The following is a 14,544-nucleotide window of genomic DNA, read 5'->3' as shown; positions in this document are numbered from 1 at the left end:
TGTGCATGAGTGTATTTCATGAAGTTTTAAAGAATGCCAGCACTATGGTTGAGTATGTGCCCTGACTACCACCAACATTCATTGAGGCAACAAATCTTAAAATTATATACAAATGTAAAAAATTATAAAAAATATTATTATTACTATTGTTAAAGTGTACATTTTTAATTTATGTTAAAATAAGAGCAGTTAAAACTGTCCGGTCAAATTTGACCGCAAACAGTAAATTAAGGGGGGTAGCAACGAACAGTATTTAAAGGTTAAGACATATATATTGTTTGTTTTAGTTGAATGTACCAACCGGACAGTGATTTGAAAACAAATATCCTGAATATAGTTGGTGATCCTCTGTGGTGTCCTAGGAGTGTGCACTTGATACTACTACACAAGCTCTAGCCAATCAGTGCATGGAACTACCTGTATAGATTCAAATAGACAGGTGAATTATAATACTTTGCTGTCTTAATGGTGCACCTCCATCAACTGGTTATGTAAGTGCATCAGGAACCCAAGTAGACCATTGATGTAATACATAATTGTGCTTTTTATGTAGTTTTAAGAATACTGAACGGAAGAAATAGTACTACTCAAATTACACTTACTCAGAAATCTGTACACACAGAGACACAGTGACAATTGACTCTGTTAAACAGGGATGAGAAGCTTTATATCAGTACAGTGTATTCAAAACTTCCCAGTGTATTTACAAAAGTCAACACAAGGTAGAAAATAAACACTTCACAAATTAAGCTGAACCATTAAACAATTCAATTATTCAAATGAAAAAGGAAACATGAATTACATCTACGAAGAATTTTCAAAATTGTCAGGCAACATTTTGGGGAGAAAAATAAACAAAAAACAAAATGACACACGTTACACACTAGTTGTGTGGCAATAGAAGTAACATGACCAAAGGCAGATGTTATTACAAATAACACTAAAAACATTGCATCATTTGTACAGTATAATCTTTAAATAATTCACAGAAACACAGATAAGTTGAATTCCCAGGCTATAAAATTACACTTTGCTGTGTAAAAAGGTTTAGTAAATATATCATAATAATAGCAACAATGGTAATCATGATCATTATTATGGTTCAACTTAAACAAGACCCAGATAAAAAAAATCGCATTGAAAGGAAATCACAGTATTTCCGGGTAACACAACTATAAATTAGGAAAAAAGAGAAAGAGATGTAGAGAGGAGCATTTTATCGTTTCATGTGGGCCCATGAAAAACAAGCTCATCACCATCTCCAAACATTCTCTTATGTGTCACCTGTTACTCTCGCCTGTAAACCCTTCAGCCATGTTTGCCCTTGTATGAAATTATTTGAAATGTTTCACAATATTCTGGCAAGAGGCCTGACTAATTTTGTGGCAGACATACATAGTGCTACAGTTATCTGTCTACATGCTGCTGAATCATCTTTCTGGTTAGGTAACAGGAACAGACCAGACAAGCAAGGGCATCATCACTAGAACTCCGTAGAGTGAACCATGACTCAGCACAATCCTTTGCCACAACAACAGGGGGATGGCTGATGAAGCGTTTAGTATGAAAACAAAAACTATTTGTTTCATGATCTGTTTTTATCAATAATTATTATATGACCAATACCATCTCTATGATTATCGACATGACAGTGTCACTTAGGTTATATCAATGCAGTGCTGTTTTAGCTTGTTTATTAGACAGGAATCAGCCCTTACTCTGATGATCATGTGTACTATTAGTTGTTTTGGGACCCAGACAATTATTTTTGTGCCCTTCCTTTGTACTTCACACATTTTTTTATATATACAAAAACATCAGGGAGAGACATCATTGAGTAATAAGAAATGTTATGATTGGATTTAGTTGAAAATGATAAGAAAAAAAAGACATACCACTGAAGTTCAAACTCAATATATACAGTTTTCGTTTGTCTGCTTGTCCGTCAATACACGGATCAAGTAATATACTTCCATTTGTATACACATGCACATGTAGCTTCTGATTGTACACCCACATATATACACAAAAGATACAAATATTAACAATGTTAACTTGTTGTAGTCTTCCCTCTGTGTGATTGGTTAGAGTTCAGCTCTCAGTCCTCTGTAGCTGAAGAAGTGAAACAACGTTACAAAAGAGAGCGATGTAGGGAAGGGAGGGGAGGATGGGGAGGACAGGCTTGGACCCATTTCCTTCCGAGTGTAAAAGAAGGCTGGCTACAGCGCGTCTGCACTAGTTAATTCCCTTGTCTCCTTGCCGACTCCTCAGGATCTCAAAAAACGATGCTCACACGCTCATGGTCATATTTGGAGAGTACTATAATGGCAGAAAAAACAAATGCACAAATTACACACAAACAATAAACAAAACCTTAACATCAAAACACAAATGTCATGTATTACTTTAAAAGATGTCTTAATTGGTCTGAATGTGGTATTAATATTACATATCAGCAAAAACATCTCCTCCTGTTCATTAGTCAAAAAAATCTAAACACAACCACAGTAAGGATGGCAATGACACTGTGGGACAACCCATGCACTAACATATTCAGTATGCTACATAATGGGATCACAGTTTAGAAGGTGTTGTTGTAGAACACTATCATCACCACACTGAACTGCAGGAGTAGGAGGGCACGTACGCTCTCGTTCTGAAAGGGGTTGAGGAAGCTGCCTCCCATCTCTCCATCATCTCGTGGGGTGCCGGGCTGGTTACTCATGCTGAGGTTGCCGGGGGAATTCTGGTCAAGGCAGAACATGCACAGTGGTCACAATCATGTCTTTAGATACACACATGGCTCATTTGCATTGTGTGAATGACATTTTAGGGGAGTTTACATAGATGGGACATAGTTTTTGCAGTTGCACAAATGTAATGCTTTGAAATAACAGGTGAACCATGAAAAAACTAACCTTGGGGATGCTGTCCATATCAGCTGAACCTGGATGGTGGACAAGAGAGGCATTTCCTTGAAGTTAGTCTGCCTAGCCACAGCTTGAAACAGTCCAATACATTTGTAACTAATAACATCAGTTGGGCCCACTGGTTAGCACTCTGGACTTGTAACCGGAGGGTTGCCGGTTCGAGCCCAGACCAGTGGGCCGCGGCTGAAGTGCCCTTGAGTAAGGCACCTAACCCCTCACTGCTCCCCGAGCGCCGCCATTGTAGCAGGCAGCTCACTGCGCCGGGATTAGTGTGTGCTTCACCTCACTGTGTGTTCACTGTGTGCTGTTTGTGTTTTACTAATTAACCGATTGGGTTAAATGCAGAGACCAAATTTCCCTCACGGGATCAAAAAAGTATATATACTATATACAGTATAACAGAGTGAAATGTCAGTGCGATGGTGATATTGATCTTCAGTGTCCTAGCCACTTTGAGCCGTGTTTAGAGTCTGGTTTTATATCCTCAAACTGACCAGTTCATAATTCCCTTTTGAACTTGAATACAGAGAATCATCATCAAAGACTTCTTCACCATATATGTGCCATTTTGTACCCTATATAGCGTGTAATGATGACATTTTGTGAGATATAATGACTATTTACTTCCTCAATTACCCCCACTAGAGGGTGCATGAATGTTGATGTAATCAACACAGAAATAGTAAACAGTGACCCTACAGGTTGTTTACAGTATGATCTCTAACCATTTTTCAAAAGAATGACTACAGCCACAGGGCCAATGTCTCATAGACATTTCAAACACAGAGTGGGTAAGGGGTTAGGGGTCAGGAGCGGGTTGCACCAACTAGTCTTTGCTACGCCTGTTATAAGTGCTAAGTTAGTCTTTGTTAAGACTGGTCTTAGGCCCATATCTAACGCCTGTTGCACCAACGTTGAGTTATGCCAGTCTTAGCTTAAGACTGGTCCTAAGTCCTGTTGGTGCAACCTGCTCCAGATCTCTGGAGGACTCTGAGGATGGGCGGAGGACCAGTGGAGTGCCATCAGGGAGGCCAGTGCCTGGCGGTCTCACCTAGTGATCCGTTCATGTGGTGGGGCTCCATACCGGCCATCCCGCCCATCGGGCCGTCTCCCCCTGGGCCCATGGGGAACTGAGGGGACAAACAGACATGCAGATGTGTGGATGAACACAAAGGCAGGTTCGCAAACTTCGCATCGAATGCACACTCAAGCACACACAGCACCAGACCAGCACAAAAGAGGCTATGATGAACCCCATAGCCCCATTCAGACATGTGGCCATGTTACTCCTTGCTTGTTGCCAAAAAATTTGTTTTGTGTTGCCAATTGTTATTTTGCTTGTCATCACTACACGTCACTGAATTCAAAGTTCTATCATCGCAAAATTGCTGCTAGCCTCTTTCTGTCTAAATGTGGCTTAAGCTACTATATACTGTAGTCTCCTGCCTACATGTATATATAGCACCTATTTTGACACAAGCATCAGCAATTGTTTTCATCTATATAGTTGTATTTGTCAATATTATAATACATACTGACATATGTTTGACATTTTTCAGTCACCTCAGGTAACACCAGCATGACAAATCAAGATGAATGACCTGCTTAGGGACAGAGTGAATAACAGTTAGAGCTAATGTCCCTGCTAAATGAATGGCAGCTTGTACATTGCTCCAGACCCAAGGACTGTGACTTTGCGTTCTCACCCACAGACCTCTTCAATCAGCCACCAGCTGCCTTGGCATGAACAGGAACTGACCGAGAGAAGGAGAGAGGGAGAGAGAGAGAGAGAGAGAGAAAAGGGAAGGGAATGGAAAGACGCCGTGTGGACAACAGGAGTCCTGAAGGGGTCAGCGAGATCACAGTCCCAGAACAGAGCGCCCACTGTGAGTCAGGGGCGGGTGCTAAATCACGACGTACGGGGTCAGGACAGTGAGCCCGGGCCCAGCACTCAAGGATTAATCCGGCCGCGGGCACCGGCCCCTCCGCCTTTGCCAAGAGCTGCATTAGCGAGATTTAAAGGAGAGATGAGGGCCTAGGGTGGAGGGCTAGAGTAATGTATACCCGCCGAGCTATCTGCTGCTCTTAATTTATTTGTTTTGTAATTTATGGCCTCTTTCCTCCGTGCGATTCATCATGAAAATAACCCCGCCGCGCGATGCTTACGTTTTGCCGGCTCGCTCCTGGTGGGACTGCATTTATCATGGTGTACATGTTCTCGCCGGAGTTGGTGGAGTCTGGAAAATAAGTGTACTGCTTGTTCAAAGAGCCAGACAGGGGTCTAATGTTAAGTTACAATTACAAGATGAAATATGGTGATAAGGTGTATTTAATCCTTAACCAGCGACTTTTCATATTTTATAATTGGCCCATAAGGAGCACGGAGGACTATAAAGCTCTACCTGCTGGGCTTGGCATGATGGGCGTTCCTGGGGGGCCGCCGCCTCCCGGGGGACCCTGACAAAGACAAACAAGTAAACAAACAAACAAATAAGAAAAGCCTGACGACGACAGATGTGGGCATAGCTGTTTTTAAACGTCTCTCTGCAGGGTCCCAAATAAACAGTCTCCTGCTTCACTTGGACCAGCATGGTGGGGATATCAGACAACTGTAGGCATCAGGTGCATCAGGCAACAAAACACTCTGATTATGGAACACATATTGGGTGGTAGTCATGACATCAACTGAAGGCTTCACATAATAACCAGTATTCACTCAAATGTGGTACTAAGATGAGAGATATGTGGCCCTTGTAAAATAGAATCATACTTTCACTACACTCATTATTTGGAAAACTGATAGAAATTTCCATTTTTCCATTGAAATTAACCTGGGATGAACAACTATAACTGCCTAATGATGAACTTATAAAACATAAATAATCTCTTAGAACATAATTAATCTCTTTCTTAGAGTTATCACACATAGACCATTCAAAAACAAAACTGTTCACTGCATGGATCATATAATCCATGTCCTCATTGGACACTGCCAGGGAGGTTTGCTGTGCTACTGCCCCACTACCTTATGATTCCCTTCCATCACTGGCTTTTACGAGGAGCACCATAACGGTTTGTGTGCAGTGATCCTCGGTGCTCGGGTCTGTCGCTGTGGTCAGCACTCTGCATATCTTCCTCCTCCACACAGAACAACAACCGACCCCCCCCCGTCCTCCACCCACCCCTCCTATGCCTTACCAAATTTAATTAGGTCTCCCTCTCCCACTCACTCTCCCTCTCTTTCTCTCTCTCCCTCTCTTTCTCTCTCTCCCTCTCTCTTCCCTCTCTCTCTCTGCTGACTCGGCCCAGGCTTCCCGAGCCCCTGTCGTGGCGGAGCTGCTTTCCGTAAACACCACGGGGCGACGCAGCACACCGTGGCCCTAACAGAATGTCGAGAAGAGAAGCCGTTAACAGGCACGCGGACATCCACGAGCAGCGTTACAGTAACAGCTGAACTAGTACATAACGATGTCGTGTATCAGCACAATTTGGGATGTGTGTATGACATTAGGGACAACACACTACAAAACACAACAGACAACCACTATCAGCTATCTGGTCAGGCTTGTTTGATCAGTGAATACACACACAGTGTGTAGTGTGTTTAGTATATGCAAGTATATATTAGTATATGCAAACACATTAGTAAACAGTAAACAATGCGGCAAATTCCGACCGTAAAATTAAGTAGTTCATGCATTCCAAAAACGCTGTGGGAAATGATGTGGCTCACGAGAAGCACTGGACAGAAAGCAATTACGGCGTGGGGGGGACCAAGGTGAGCAGGGCAGGGGGGTTGGTGCCAGCAGCCGAGGGGCCCGGAGCTCGCGGCCTTCTCAGCACTTTCTCTCTTCGTGTGTGTCTGAATAAAGATGGATGTGTTACCTACCACATAGCTCCCCGGAGATGCCGAGGAGTAGGGGATCTAAATGCCAGCAATGCAGTGGGAGAGAGAGAGAGAGAGAGAGAGAGAGAGAGAGAGAGAGAGAGGGAAAAAAGAAAGAGAGGGGAGAAGAGAAACAACCCGGAGAAGAAAAAAAATGTCAGCAAAAAGATGTGGATAAGGAGTTTTGTTTTTGCTTTGTCTTGTAGCGAGCACTAGAATAGAATGGTAAAGACTGCATTCCTTGAGACTGAAATAAATACGTAAAAGACAACAATCTGTCACAGAGTTTTGGTGTATGTTATGCGGACTCACCGAGTTAGAGTTGGGTGGGTTTGGCCACGGTCTTCCTCCAGGTCCCCTTTACAAACACAGATGGAGACAAACGTATTCATTTTACTTCCTATTATAAACTAAGTAATATTCTTATTATTACATAACATGAGTCTTCATTCTGTTGACTTTCTAAGGAGATGTAGACATGCTGACAGAGGAGTGAGGAGCTGCTGAATTCTTACATATTCATCCCTGGCATCCCTGGACCACCTAAGGCATTCAGTGGAGGCCTCATCCCTCCACCATAACCCTGCAGAGAAACAGATGTGGTCACTAGCTAGAAACCTTACACCACCACCTCTTTAAGTCGCTTCTACATACTTTTACGAGGTTATCAAGAGACCTGGGGGGTATTTTAAGTATGTGGTTTAGTGACAAATCTGAGTAAGTTAACTCATAGTAAGTGGTAAACCACCTATCGTAACAAAACAATGCCATAGGGCTCTAGTTGTAGGAGGTTTACCACTTACTTTGAGTTAACTTACCCAGGTTTGTCACTAAACCACATACTTGGAATACCCCCCGATGACATAAAAACATGCATTCATTTGTTGACTCACATGTGATCCCACATGTGCTAACATGGTGTCTATCCAACATAAGAACTCCCATTACAAAAGACCTTTTTGTCTGTAACTCAGATGACCGCTGATTGAGGTCAGTGTTCTACCTGTGGCCCGAGAGGCACCATTCCTCTGGGCGGTGTCATTCTCTGCATTCCACCCATGTTTGGATGGCCTAATAAAAACACACAAAAAGAAGGGGGTAAAACACATGACTCAGAACAACACTCAAATGTTATGGAGTTTAAGACGATTAAGACGATCCTGCCAAAAGACAGACCTTGCTGTCGTGTGGGATCCATCCCGCTGGGTAGTAAGGCCTGGTTACCAGGGACTCCTCCTAGTGCCTGAGCAAATAAACAGCAGTACGGAGAACCGAGTGTGTCAAACATCTAGCATACATATGCTATGACACATCAAACTACAAAACAGCACTTAGAACAACAGTTAGATTGCCTGGAGAGAGTAGAAATGTGTGGGAGTCAGGGAAGGTGCAGTACCTGATTGGGTATTCTGAGTGGAGGCCTGGGACCACCTGGGTAGCGTGGTGACATGAAGGGCTGCAGAGACAAAACGACAGAAAGCATTCAGAGAGAGAGAGAAAGACTGAGGGAAATCTTTGTGTCGGGTGGATCTTTAGGGAAGAGAGCTGCTCATTGATCTCCGCACGTGCTCAAAGGAGCCATCAAGCACCTCAGATCGGAAAAATAAAAAGGAGCTAAAAGGGGCCTCTTGAAGATTAATAAAAGAGGCAGGCAAAGCAAAGCTCCTCTCAGCCTGGTTTACATGCAGCACTTCCACAGTGAACAAGCGCTGGAACAGCCTGCACAGTGTACCAGAGCGCTACAGGCTCCACTGCCCTCGTGGACAAAGTCATACAGAACAGATTGGTCACCTGCATCTCTTGTCAAAAGCCCATGCAACTCATTCATTAATTCATTTAGCAGACACTTTTATGCAAAGTGAGGAATAGCGTTACATTGCAAAGGAGACCTTAGGTGACAAATACGACTACGAGAGGATAAGGATGTTAAGTGTGTGGCTCCGACAAAGCAAGTCTGACTAGCTGACCGGAGACGGCTTAAGCACCCAAACTGTTCTCCTTTGGCAAACAGTCCTGACCTCAGTAATGTTCTGATATTCATGCAGCCATATCTCTACCTGCTCAAGGGATCAAGGCTGGGGGGACTGTTGCTGGCACTTCTGTCAGGGCTGAATTAGCTTCCTCAATCCCTTTCAAGAGGTATCTGAGCTCATCTGAATCCTTTTAAAACACGTACGCCGGCCTGGCGTGGGTAGCCATGTTGTTTTTCATGACGGCTACCGGTATATCTGACTGTGTGTAAACTGATTCAAGATTGTTTTCCCTACTGGCTGCATACACAGGGCACACATAGGTCAATTGACATTTGCACTGTAGAAAGAGGCCGTTATTGTTATGGTCAAAACTGGCCCATAGTCCACATTCATGGCTGAATAAATAAAGGCAACATTCCGGTAAAAAGGGAAAAAGGCTCTGAAGATGAATCGTCATTTTATTCTTAGTCTCTCGCAGTCTCCCTTTTACTTTCTCGTTGTTCATCTCGTTGTGTCTGCCCACGTCTGTTCTGGCTGTCTTCTTCCCGCTCTCTTGTCTCTCTTTGTTTACCTACGTGCAATACTGTAGCACTTCGACAGCATAAACCATCTTGTTCTTTGTATAATGATCAGACTGCCATTTAAAAGCAGCCCTTAAAAGGTCATTTCAATCATGGGAATCCAGGCAGGAATTTCCAGCAGTGGTCATCTCACACACGTACACACACACACACACACACACACACACACACACACTGGTACAACCCCCCCCCCCCCCCCTTCACCCCACCCCCTCAGCGTTCTCACACTGTGGCGACGTTCTCAGGGTCACCTGAGATTGAGGCGCCTCCGGGCATTTAGGCGGAGAGTGGCCACTGATTAATTATGGACCGAGGTGACAGGGCCGAATTTGTCAGCCTCAATAATTGATGAACACTGGCCAGTGGACCTCGCCGAGGTGAGCGTAGTAGCCTAGGAGCGAGGAGGTCTCCTTACAGCACTGGGTCCAAGGCAAATGTTCCGTATGTATACAGAGGGAGGATTCCCTCCCTCCCTCCTCCCCTCCTCTCTCTGCCTCACAGGAGCAGTGCGTCGGGGCAGGGTGGGGGGGAGAAGAAGAGAAAGATCCAGAAGCTGAGACCCAAACAGAGCGCGCGTTCCTTTCCACATGGAAACCCTCTGCATTATTCATGGGCCGAAGCCGTCTAAAAATAATGCACTGAGCACACTCATTCATCACCGTAAAGAGCTCAGGCTAAAAGGCGCCGTGTGTGTGTGTGTGTGTGTGTGTGTGTGTGTGTGTGTGTGTGTGTGTGTGTGTGTGTGTGTGTGTGTGTGTGTGTGTGTGTGTGTGTGTGTGTGTGTGTGTGTGCATGTGTGTGTGCGTGTGTGCATGTGTGTGTGTGCGTATGTCTGTGTGTGTGTGTGTGTGTGTGTGTGTGTGTGTGTGTGTGTGTGTGTGTGTGTGTGTGCGTGTGTGTGTGCGTGTGTGTGTGTGTGTGTGCGTGTGTGTGTGTGTGTGTGTGTGTGTGTGTGCATGTGTGTGTGGGGTCTCTTAAGCCACCACTACTCTTCCTCATTTTCCTATGTCTCCTTTCCTCTTGCTAGTTCATTCTTTGCATTGCATTCTGTCCAAGTAGCAAATCAATATGTCGCACGTGTACTTTATATTACACATTCACACATTCATACTCCAGACTCCCATTTGTAGTCAGTGTGGTCATTCAGCACAGTGGTACACATGTAATACTAATGAAGTCTATGCCAAATGTCTAATACAGAAAACTCAAATATGCAGAGCATGGGTTGGTCTTGATGGGTTGGAAACCAGATGAACCACATCCAGCCTCTGACTTCTAGTCATCTGTCGTCCACTAGTTACTTAAAGCCAGGAGAGAGCAGAGGCAGTGAGAGAGATAGAGAGAGAGAGAGAGAGAGAGAGAGAGAGAGAGAGAGAGAGAGAGAGAGAGGAAGCCTGGACTAGGATCTTGAGTTCTGGGTGTGGGCACTTGCCTGACCCCCGGCCGCCTCTGGAGGATCCATTAAACCAGCGGAAAGGCAGCATCTCTGGGAGTGGGGGGAGAGGCTGGAGTGGACGCTTAGCTTCAGCATCTATCCACTAATGACGATGAGCCTCATCAAGGCACGGCTTTCCTGAGACACTGGACTCGACCGCCTCTCACAATTCCCTCCGCACAAATGGAGTTATCAGATTACACTGAAGTCATTCTGATGAAATATTAAAGGTCCAGCCACTCCCACAACTCTCGATGCCCTACACAAAGCTTCCATGGGCTCTGAGCGGGCCCCGTAACTGCAGGCTGGCTTCCGTCTTGATGACCACCATAATGAAGGAAGCCCAACCAACTCGGTGTAAAATTAAAAATTTAAAGAACATGATTTAAAATGGACTCAAAGACTCGAGATTGACTTAAGATATCAACAAGAAATCAAAAATAGAATGTGATCAAGACATATGTGTATTAAACATCTTGATTAGTCAGCAACACATATTACAGTCTAACCTGAAGATCTTGTCAGTAACAATGAAAGCCACAACACAACATGCAAGAGCATGTCCCAATATATTCCTGCTCTGGTGGCAAAGACAGCAGGAAAATCAGGGCTCTGTATGCAGCACACATTTTGATTGCAGTCACTACAATGCACAATGAATCATTCTGGCAGTGTTCTCCATTTCAACTCTAGGGGGCACTGTTGAACAAACCATTTCCTGCTCTCTTTCAGCAGACTTACAATGGCTCTCCAGTTACAAGCGTGATGCATGTATGTGTGTGTATGTGTGTGTGTGTCACACATTAAGGTCTACATTCAGTGAAAAGGCAAACATACATTGGCACTAGCCAACACACATCAGAAAAAACAGGTGTTGGCCATGTCCTTGTATTTGTCATTACAAAGTGTCTCCTTTCAGTTCATGCACAATTGAATCCATTTTGTTCAGTCTGTCCTCTCACAATAGTACTGGTGCTGTGAACAAGCCATCTATTTGGAATCTCACAAGAGTGCAAGGTGACTGATAGACCAACACACTAACAGCATGTGAATACAACACTTCAACACGTATGCAGACAAAGGAACAGGAAGGTGACTGGTACAAGCCACCACAAAGCTGCTCTGCAAAGGAGGAGGCATACGAGGGCACATAGCCTTTGCTAATTCCTTAGTCAGGAATGGCCAAAAATACCCATGGTAAATGACCATAAAATCTTAAAGGTGTGTAACACAACCTGTTAGCCAGACCGGTCATTTTTTAAGGAAAGGCAGTGTAGTTCAACACATATAGAGACCATTTTTGTGACCTCATATGTGCCAGGAGTCTTATCACTCTACTGTGAATGCCTCTTTGTTAACATGACACGGGGAGGACATGGAGTTACTGTGACTGACTAACTGACTAAAATGGAGTCTGAAATGGAGTCTTTGGAACACACACACCAGCGTCCCTGCCTCAGCTTGATGAAGTGAGGAAGAAATAAAGAGAGAGAAAGGGGGGCAGACAGAGAGAGAGAGAGAGAAAGAGAGAGAGAGAGAGTTGGAGGGGAAAAAAACACGCCAGAGCCCCAAATGAAACAGTTCCTATTTTTATAAATATCGGCATGGCGTATGGCAAGTTCAGATAGGTTCTGGCGGTGCGTGCCATGGACCAAAAATAACCGCATCACATCGGCAATCCTCGCGCCGTGTCTGCTGCCAGAATATCGACAGCCTGACACAGAGCTGGGGGGAGAACAAAAACAGTTGTTAGAGGAAAGGCAGAGGTAGGGGAGAGACAGAGAGAGAGAGAGAGAGAGAGAAAGAGAGAGAGTCCAGCTCAGAGGCATGGGCTGCAGGAGAGTGGTCACTGTGGTCATGTGCCCGTGAGATAAATAAGTAATAGCGGGTCAGCTCGTGGGCCGGCGCGGCGGCGGTGGCGGCGGCCCGTGGGCTTCAGGTGTAGCCGTGCACGCTGTTGACTCAGATTCGGGGGGCCGGAACGGGCCGTCCCAGGCGACTCGGCGGTGAGCCTGAGCGATATGACATGCCTCAGTGCATCCTGGGAGGAGAGAGGGAGCGAGGGAGAGCGAGGGAGTGCTGGTGGGGGTGGTTGGTGATGGGGGGAGGTAGGAGAGATTGAGGGAGAGAGAGAAGAGACAGAGGGAGATGCTGAAGTCAAATGTGAAAGAGAAAGGGAGGACGTGAGGAGAGAGAGAAGAATGCTGAGAAGAGAGAGAGAGAGAGAGAGAGAAAGAGAGAGAGAGAAGAGCAGAGAGAGAGAGAGAGAGGAGTAAGAGGAGACTTGATGAAGGGGGGTAGAGGAGGAAAAGAGAAAGACAGAGAGGAGGAGGAGGAGGAGAAAAGACAACAAGAGGAAGGTAGGAAGGGATGAAGTGAGTGAAAGGAGAGAGGAGTAGACACTCAGAGAGACGAGAGAGAAATCAGGAAGTGAGAGAGAAGTCAGGAGGGGGGGTGGAGTGAAAGAGGTGAGAAGAAACGAAGGAGAAAAACTGGAAGAAGAGTGCGACTACGAGAGAGGTAGAACTGAGAAGAGAGGTGGAGGGAGAGAGAGAGAGAAAAAAAAAAGGAAAGACGGTAGAGGGTGGGTGGGGGTGAAGAGAGAATGCAAATGCCCTGGCCAGGAGATAAAAAAGCCTTCAATAATGCATCTGCTGCTTTTACACTTTCCCTCCAAGCAGCAGCGCTGGCCTGGCACCGCTCTATGTTTTTTCCTTTCATGTATAGTGTGGCGTGGTGTGGCGTGGCGTGGTGTGGTATTGCGTGGTGTGGCGTGGTGTGGTGTGGCATGTTGTGGCGTGGCGTGGCGTGGTGTGGTGTGGCATGTTGTGGCGTGGTGTGGTGTGGCATGGAGTGGCATGGTGTGCCGTGGTGTGGTGTGGCATGTTGTGATGTGGCATGGTGTGGTGTAGCGTGGTGTGGTGTGGCATGGCGTGGCGTGGCGTGGCGTGGCGTGGCGTGGCGTGGCGTGGCGTGGCGTGGTGTGGTGTGGCGTGGCGTGGTGTGGTGTGGCGTGGCGTGGCATGGTGTGGTGTGGCGTGGCATGGTGTGGTGTGGCGTGGTGTGGCGTGGTGTGGCATGGTGTGGTGTGGTGTGGCGTGGTGTGGCATGGTGTGGCGTGGTGTGGCGTGGTGTGGTGTGGTGTGGCGTGGTGTGGCATGGTGTGGTGTGGTGTGGCGTGGTGTGGCATGGTGTGGCATGGTGTGGCATGGTGTGGTGTGGTGTGGTGTGGTGTGGTGTGGCATGGTGTGGCGTGGCGTGGTGTGGCATGGTGTGGTGTGGCGTGGCGTGGTGTGGTATGGTGTGGTGTGGTGTGGTATGGGGGCACTATTGACCCACCGCAACACTGTTCTGCCACAACACTGCAAGGACAAATGAGCCCTTTACAAAGAGCGGAGATCGGGGATAGCTGCCTCCGCACTAACAAAAAGCTGTTATGTTTGAGAATGAAAATACGGCGAGTGAACTCAGATGGGGGGGGGGGGGGGTGTATTTTACAGTAACTGTATTTTAAATGGTGGGTGGAGGTGGAGTGGGTGGGTTCGTTGATCTACTTAATGTGAGGGACTGGATCTTCTTTCGATTTGAGCCTATCAGGAGAGCCCTAGGGGCTTTTCTACTACAGGCTTTTCCCAGCACCCCAAAATCCCCCAAATCCCCAAATCAGACTCCCATGATCCCATATGTGTTGTGTGTCAGAGGACAGCTCAGGTGAACACAGCTCTGGCATCTGATGGGT

At 45.9% G+C, this 14,544-nt stretch overlaps 1 protein-coding gene across 6 annotated transcripts in view; it reads right to left on the bottom strand.

The window, feature by feature from the left end:
- Nucleotides 1-641: 641 nt before the first annotated feature.
- Nucleotides 642-14,544, bottom strand: part of ssbp2b (single stranded DNA binding protein 2b) — a 48,284-nt gene continuing 34,381 nt past the window's right edge. Inside the window, exons 6-17 of one of the 6 annotated variants that reach the window (XM_076284545.1) lie at nucleotides 8,213-8,272; nucleotides 7,993-8,059; nucleotides 7,820-7,887; nucleotides 7,332-7,399; nucleotides 7,129-7,174; nucleotides 6,820-6,855; nucleotides 5,333-5,387; nucleotides 5,097-5,167; nucleotides 3,982-4,060; nucleotides 2,919-2,947; nucleotides 2,625-2,746; nucleotides 642-2,319 (exon numbers count right to left, since the gene is read on the bottom strand). In XM_076284545.1, coding sequence (XP_076140660.1) covers nucleotides 2,304-2,319; nucleotides 2,625-2,746; nucleotides 2,919-2,947; nucleotides 3,982-4,060; nucleotides 5,097-5,167; nucleotides 5,333-5,387; nucleotides 6,820-6,855; nucleotides 7,129-7,174; nucleotides 7,332-7,399; nucleotides 7,820-7,887; nucleotides 7,993-8,059; nucleotides 8,213-8,272 — 717 coding nt within the window. In that variant the 3' untranslated portion in view covers nucleotides 642-2,303. The remainder of the gene's footprint in view (nucleotides 2,320-2,624; nucleotides 2,747-2,918; nucleotides 2,948-3,981; nucleotides 4,061-5,096; nucleotides 5,168-5,332; nucleotides 5,388-6,819; nucleotides 6,856-7,128; nucleotides 7,175-7,331; nucleotides 7,400-7,819; nucleotides 7,888-7,992; nucleotides 8,060-8,212; nucleotides 8,273-14,544) is intronic. The other 5 variants (XM_076284547.1, XM_076284548.1, XM_076284549.1 and 2 more) reach the window with 5 other exon arrangements.

This window comes from Alosa pseudoharengus, unplaced genomic scaffold (genome assembly GCF_046254945.1).
Source record: "Alosa pseudoharengus isolate Yale_2024_CS ecotype anadromous, Long Island Sound unplaced genomic scaffold, YU_APseudo_1.1 YU_APseudo_1.1_scf_14, whole genome shotgun sequence".
NCBI lineage: Eukaryota > Metazoa > Chordata > Actinopteri > Clupeiformes > Clupeidae > Alosa > Alosa pseudoharengus.
The sequence above is the reverse complement of the archived record's forward strand: the minus strand, read 5'-3'. Positions and strand labels throughout refer to the sequence as shown.